The 7,598-nt window shown below is 47.6% G+C and overlaps 1 protein-coding gene across 1 annotated transcript; it reads right to left on the bottom strand.

Annotated features, from left to right (window-relative positions):
- Positions 1–898: 898 nt before the first annotated feature.
- On the bottom strand, positions 899–7,131 carry GCM2 (GCM transcription factor 2). The gene is made up of 5 exons (XM_086370330.1): positions 7,010–7,131; positions 3,916–4,168; positions 3,612–3,724; positions 2,858–2,983; positions 899–1,943 (listed from the first exon to the last, which is right to left on the bottom strand). Exons 1-5 carry the CDS (start codon positions 7,097–7,099, stop codon positions 1,002–1,004), a joined length of 1,524 nt encoding a protein of 507 aa, XP_086226456.1. The 5' UTR covers positions 7,100–7,131; the 3' UTR covers positions 899–1,001.
- Positions 7,132–7,598: the final 467 nt, after the last annotated feature.

Here is a 7,598-nt window from a genome sequence, read left to right as displayed (position 1 = left end):
ATATGCTTTAGTACAGTAAAAATCCATTAAATACACATCATCAGTGTTAGGCTGTCTCTGTTAGGCAAACATTCATCAGCGTTGAGAGAAGATATTCAATTGATACTGGAAACCAAAATTCACTTAGAAACAACTGCACTTTATCACTGTACATGGTAGATTTCCTTAAAAGCTATAGATACATACTTTGGAGATAAAATTATGCAAATTACTTCCTGAAGTATTTTCACAGGTTGTAAATGCTTAATGAAAGTCTTAGGAAATGACTCAGGGGTTAAGATTGTACAGATATCTTTCCAAAGCCATTTTGACAATCCCTAAGAGCCAAATAAAGATTTGTGAAATTCTCTAATAGGATCCAATGGAGGAGGCTTTGAGTGAGAACCAAGATTCTTGATTTCTACTCCAACTAACAAACTAAATGGACGTAGCTCATTAACGTTTGCTCTCACGCCTGTGTGTGTGTGTGTGTATGTGTGTGCGCATGCGTGCACGCCCGTGTGTGTGTGCTGTGCTCAGTTGTGTCCAACTCTTTGTGATCCCATGGACTGCAGCGCACCAGGTTCCTTTGACCATGGGATTCTCCAGGCAGGAATACTGGAGTGGGTTGCTATTTTCTCCTCCAGGAGATCTTCCTGACCCAGGGATCAAACCCTCACCTCTTGTGTCTCCTGCACTGGCAGACAGATTCTTTACCACTGCGCCACCTGGAAGACCCAACTTTCATGCTTATCTGTTCATTTGGAAGTCACATTCCAGACCTGATTCTATGTACTATAGTAGGCTTTCCTGCGCAAAATGTACTATAGTAACTAAACATTTCCAGTCTATAATTTACTCTGATCATTGGTTTTCCTATCATATATATGTACATAAATATCATTGATATAATATATATTTCTTTGCATGCTAAATGAATCTCCCAATTTAAGAGAGAGCTTCCATGTCGTCTTCCACTGCGTACATGAAGACCAGTATTATGCTGTGCCCAGGACTGCTGTTCAAAAGTCCTCATTGTCACAGCTAAAGAATGGACTGATTCGATCTGAATAGTTGGCTGCAGACCCCAGTCTGGAGGAACACACTTCCCAGGCCTCTGCTCCGTCTGTCCGGGAGGGTGCTGCTCCTAGAGGATAAGGCAGAGAATGTTGTCTGACGGTCCAGCAATCTCTGGGAATCTTCAGAGGAAGCGATGCTGTTGGAGAGCTTGTCGTGACAACTGGAGCTGGAAAGTCCAAGGCTCCTGGGTAGATGGACATCTGGGTGTTTTCAGAAGCATAGTCACAGCTGGAGAGGCTCTTTGCATCCCGCACGTTGTCACAGCATTTCAGGGTGGGGGGCTGGCAGGCCTGGTAGGAGACTCTGGTGGTGGTGGTGATCACCGTCTGAAGGGCTGGAGCGGCTGGCGGGGCGGTTGCAAGGTACCTGCAGGGGGGCTGTGGGGTGTGCTGAGGGTGAGTGGCCTCGACCGGGAACTGTCCTTGGTCCATCCTCTCCCCTGGGCCAGCTTTTCCAAGGGCTGGTTTCCAGCTGTGCTGGTTACTGGTGAAATCACAGCTCCTCTCAAAGCTGCTGTAGGTGTTGACGTTGTACGGCAGCGCATTCAGCTGAACCCAGTCCGAGTCCTTAGGGATACTGCCGGCATCTTTATAAAAGGTGGGATACGGGCTTGAATTTGCATACCCAGGACCTGCCAATTCATAGCTGCAGGGGGGCCGGGGCAAATAGATTCTTGGGTTCGAATACTTCTGAAAGGGTGGTACTATGTCTCCCTGGAAGGTGGTGAGGTCGCAGGTAGCTTTGCAAGCATCCGAGTTTGGAAAGGAAAGGCAGTGCTGGCCCGAAACAGGGAAGCCAGCGTCAGGAATCACATCCAAGCCCTCTGGGTTCTCCAGGGAAGGGATGTTGTTGAAATGTCTGCTGTGATCCTGATTCTCTCCTGCCTAAAGAAATGACCCAAAGTTTTTATTTGTAAATAGAGATGTAAATTACATGGACATCTTCACCTGTCAACAGTCACCAACCAACCAAATAACAAGCAAACACTTTCTGGGCACCCGGTCCAGGAATTTCACGGCTTGAGCTCAGTCTTGAATTCCACGCTGCTGGACCCTCGGAGGGTCCAGGATAGCCTGGGAGGGTGGGTCTCAGTGGTGGACGATCCTGTCTTCCGCACACTATGTGCAGGAGAGCAGAGGCTTAGGAGCCTGCCGCAGACGTGGGTTCAAATCCTGCCTGTCCCTCATGAGTTAGACAAGTTACCTACTCTCTCTGAGCCTCAGGTTCCTCACTTAAAAATGGGGCTCAATAACCGTAGTTTCTTCTTAAGGCTTTTGTGATCTTAAGAAGTGTAAATCTCTTTGCCTGTATGTCATGGCACATAGAAAGTGCTCAGACAAGACCAGTGCCTCTTATCTTCAGGCAAATATTCTGCCTGCTTGGCATACTTTGGTAGAGAAGCCAAACTGGCTCAAGTTGCACAAAGAACTTTTATCTGTTCTACGTTAATAATGCAAAGGGCCCTCTCAAAGCTGTACTGTTAACTCACTGGGATGCACCTATGTTTTTCTGTATGACCGTTGGATAATTGCCCTTGTAGTAGAATGTCAGCTCATATCCCCAGTCTATCATTAACTGTAGAGATATTCAGCTCTTTTTTTTTTTCCCCAAGGAGAAGAAGGGATTAGAAACCCTATTCAAAAATTTGATTCATTGACATTTTGTTAGAGACATAGAACTTTCACATAAAATCAAACCTTTTAAATTAAGGTATGGCATTCCTATTTAGCGTAATTCTCAGTGTATTTTCTGATGACAACAAATACAGACCACAAGTGTAACATCAGCTCCCCATTACCTCAGGTTCTCGAATTCTCCTTTTCTGTGGTTGGTAAAAAGAAGCCATTTGTCTCTTGATTGCACTTCTTCTAGCTTCCGTCTCTGATTTGCTCTCTGGTCTTGGGTGATCATGAACTCCCTTGGCCTGCATTAATAAAGGGATGAATCACATGTGTTCCTCTGCAGCGAAGCTGGGCAAAAATTAAATATGCCTTTCCCAACATCCCATGTTGTTGTTTTTTCAAAGAAACGGGGGGAAAAATTCTTAAACAAATAAAACTGCACTAATAATAGACATCTTAAAAGATGACCTAATAGTCCTTTTAAATATGAAAAGAACTATAACTAAGTTCACTCTTAGAGAGCACACAGTAGGTGAACTAATTTCTAGGAGCCTAGTAAGGCTAGGCTAGAAGCCACAACACCTATTTCTGACCAGTTGAGCTGTATTTGGTTTGGTCCAGAGTTTCTAAGGGGCTTCCCTGGTGGCTTAGGCAGTAAAGAATCTGCCTGCCAACACAGAAGACAGGGGTTCAGTCCCTGGGTAGGGAAGATCCCCTAGAGAAGGGAATGACAACCCACTCCAGTATTCTTGCCTGGAGAATTCCATGGACAGAGGAGCCTGGCAGGCTACAGTCCATGGGGTCACAAAGAGTCGGACACAGCTTAGGGACTAAACCAGAAACAAGAGTTTCTGAGACACCTGGCAGGTGGCCTGGTCGCTGTGATACGATGAGACTGTCCATCTCAAACTGTGGGGTTCCCTCATCTACCTGAAAAAAGATCGCGTTGCCATCCAGTCGCCAAAAGTTGGTTACAGGGTAACCGCTGTGCCCTCGACAGGGGATCAACTCCAAAGCAGAGTGACAGTTGGGACAAGGCTTCTCTGCAATGCCAGAGGTGGTGAAATATTAATGATTAATATTAATAAACATTAACTATATTAATGTTAACAAAATTAATTAATTAATATTAATAATTCCCAGCCCCCCGGAAGGAAGGAAGGAAGGGGAACGCACTCACTGGGAAGGGGAACTCAGGCCTGCAGGGCCACCCCCACCCGGCCCCACGGCTTACTCTGCTGCTTCAGCCGCGCCTTGTCGCAGATGGCTGGCCGCAGCTGCAACCGCGAGCCGTCGGGCAGGGCGCAGTCCTGCGCACACACCACCACACCCAGGCACGACTTCTTGAGGATGTGGCCGTTGTGGTTGTTGGTGTTGCGCATGGCCCAGCCGCTCAGGTGGCGCTGCGCCTTCTTCTCGTCGCTGCTGTAGATGAAACGCACGTAGCCGTCCGGCCACTCGCAGAAGCGGTCAAAGTGAGCTGGCTTCTGCAAAGGTATCCAAAGACAGCAATCAAGTTTATTCACCCCAAATGCCATGCAGCAAGCTTTTAATCTTCTCCAAGCATATCAGGATGAAAACTGAGTCTTTTTAATTCCAGAAATACTGTAAAACCCAGAAGTCGTGCTCTTACGAAATGTCACTCATCGTGTGTGTGTACGCTTCTGACAACTGGCTATAAACTGATGCTTCTCTAGTGCTTCCTACAAAAATGGTACAGGTATTAGCTCTGGCTTTCATACTGCCCACAGACAATAGGCACTAGTGTTATCCCTATTTAACTGAATAGTAAATGGAGGCCAGAGAGCTTCATCGATTTGCCCAAAGTCACACAGCTGGTAAGATCTGGCTGTAGGATTTGAGCCCACACAGTTTGACTCCAGAGCCTGTCCTCCTTACCACCAGGTTATACCACTTCTTGGTATATTTACATATTACAAATATTTTTAAGGTAAGTATTAAAGTGCCAGGGCAGAAAGTGGTTAGAAAGTTCTTCACTGATATACACTTGAGCCTGTATCTTTTCTTCCATCCAGAGGTTTTTCTTCCAAAGCTCTTGGCTTGATACCCAGTACAACATGAGAGAGACAAGAACAGCTTCCCAAAGTAGCCTTCCAGGTTTGCATGCATACGTGCTAAGTCACTTCAGTTGTGTCCACCTTTTTGCCACCCCATGGACTGTAGCCCCCAGGCTCCTCTGTCCATGGGATTCTCCAGGTAGGAATACTAGAGTGGATGGCCATGCCCTCCTCCAGGGGATCTTCCCTACCCAGGGATTGAACCCATGTCTCTCTCTAATGTCTCCTGCACTGGCAGGTATGTTCTTTACCACTACTGCCACCTGGGAAGCCCAGCCTTCCAGGTTTACAAGGGCGTTACGACGATAGCCTGGCTATAAGATAAACCCGAGCACTTGGTAGAGCCTGCTAAGTCCTGGGCCTCTCTCCAGAGCAATATGGATTGTCATTCTCCTACAAAAACAGCTGCCTGGCTAAAATAATGTGATATCTAATAGACTGAGCACCGCTTTCCTATTCGTGTTTGGTGGTCCTTGTCCATATTATGCATTATTTATACTGCAATGTCTTTCTTGTTATAAGTTTAATATAAAATTACCCTTTTGTGCACACTTACTATTTACCAGGTACTCTTTATGGCAGGGGTCTGCAAACTAGGGACCATGTGCCTAATTCAGCTTCCCATTTGTTTTAGTACAGCTCACAAGCTAAGAATGATTTTGACATTTTTTAATGGTTGAGGGGACAAATCAAAAGAGTTATATGTTGTGACACATGAAAAGTCACATGAAATTCAAATTTTGCCATCCATAATGAAGTTGTATTAGAACACGGCCATGTACATTTGTCTGCATTTGGTCTGTTTTCACTCTAGAGTGCACTAAACACACATGGGATGAGAGTTTAAGATCGTTATCTAATTCCACTGCTTGATGACAAGTGAATGACCCGGGACGAAGGCAAATTCAGGAACCGTCTCAAGGTCACACCTTGAGGGTAGCCCTTCCTCCTTGGGCTAGCCAGAGCAGGATCCTCTTTCTCCAGCCCAGAGCACCTGCCTCTTTAGAGACGGCACACTCACTCTCTGTTTAAGAACTAATCTCCCAGAGGATAAGTTCTTCACACTTACATGGGAAGTCTAGAAAATCCTTGTGAGAGAACCCATCCTTCCCTTACTTGGATATGGCTCTTTTCTAAAATACAAGAACAGATTCCCCCCTGCCCCGTGGGGATTTACATGGACAGAGGTCAGTAAGAAGGAGATGCCCTTGCTGTACTGAGGTCCACTTTCACAGAATGGCAGTGTGACCCTAAAGTAGGCAGGCTTGAAAACAAACAAATAGATTTCCATGAATGTGTACCCCAAAAGTACTTATCTCTTTGAGAGGCTACACAACATTGCTAATGAATTGCTGTCCACCTGAACACCTGCATGGCACGTATAGATGCTGAATAAAGGTCAAGTCTCTCTCACTCTTACCAGGGCACTGCCAGAAGTCCACCTCTGCAAATGCTTCCGGGTCACTCCTAATTCTCCTTCCACTACACCCAGGACTTTAAAGTCACTCCCCAGTTTTTGCTCCCAACCACCGTGACCAAGCATAACTGCCCAGCCCATTCCTGGGACTTGGCTTGAGACCCCTTCCTTCTGTTAAAAATGAAAACAAATTCATCCTAAACAGATGACTTTGATTTTCTCCTCACTAGAGAAGTAAACTCAGAAGTTGTGTCCAAAACCTGGATTCCAGAGGCTGTCTGGGCACCTGTGACCTGGTTAGAATGACTACAAAGCCCCCCAAAAGCCACGCTTCATCCTGGCAGCCAGGATAAATGGCCCAAGTCCTGCTGTTTAAGATTCAGTCACTGCAATTTATGGACCTATCTCACAGTTCTGCTGCGTGAGAAGAGGTGGCATCTATATTCACCAAGATGCCCCTCCACCTTTCTAGTGGATGTCGAAGAATGGACAAGGAAGAGTCAGCGGATTTCTACCTCCGTTAAAAGAAAGTGAGGGACGAGGTGTCAGGCTCCCGCCGGCCAGACGACCTGAAACGTGGAGCCTAATTGGACAGTTCCCGCTCCTTTCGGTGTTTTCAAAAGGGTTCGAGGAAACAGGTGGGAGAAGACACATCTCTAACCCCAGCTCTGCCATTTATGGAGTTCCTGAACACTGGCGGGCTCTCAGGGATGTGTATTTTTTTTTTTTTTTTTTTGGAGGGAGGGTGGTGGTAGGGCGGCCTGTTCACAGTCCCTGCCAAGACATCCCTCCTCTTTGGATGGAGAGCGGCGCGCGCAGCGGGTTTCACGCACCTGCGGCATCTGCGGGTCGTTGATGTCCCAGCTGAGCTTCATCCCGTAGGACCACGCGCAGTCCGCCAGCTGCGCCTCCGGCGCCGGCATCCGGTCCTCCTCGCGGGCACTCCCGGCCAAGGGTCCTGAAAGACACAAGAAAAACAAACCAACCTAGAGCTGCCCAAGATTGTTTTCCCCCTGTTTTAAAAGCAAGTGGAGAGAGAGACAGACAGAGAAGCCGATTTAGAAATGCAGAAGCGACGGACAAGGGTTCAGGGAGGCTCGGGTGGAGCCCTGTTCTTGGTCGCAGTGCTGGAAAGTCTCCACCTGGAGCACACCGCGGCGCCAGGCAGCTGCCCGCACGTTTATAAAGGTCCCCCGCCCAGCGGCCCCGCGCGCTGTGCTCCGCCTTTCCTCGCTCCCCGCCCGCCAGGGCCGGTCCCCCACTTCCAGGCAAGGCGAGGGACGGAGGGGAGGTGGACCTGAGCCCTCGAGGTGACGGGAAACTGAAGCCTAGACGGGCCAGAGTCGGGGGAGGTTGGAATGTCTAGTTTAAGTTGAAAATCATGTTCATTTTCCTAACTGCGCCCCATCTCTGGGGTTTCCG

Source organism: Bos grunniens, chromosome 23 (genome assembly GCF_055505025.1).
Source record: "Bos grunniens cultivar Pamir isolate PY7600 chromosome 23, Bosgru_T2T1.0, whole genome shotgun sequence".
Classification (NCBI taxonomy): Eukaryota; Metazoa; Chordata; class Mammalia; order Artiodactyla; family Bovidae; genus Bos; species Bos grunniens.
Note: the sequence above shows the minus strand (reverse complement) of the source record. Positions and strands in the feature narration are given on the sequence as shown.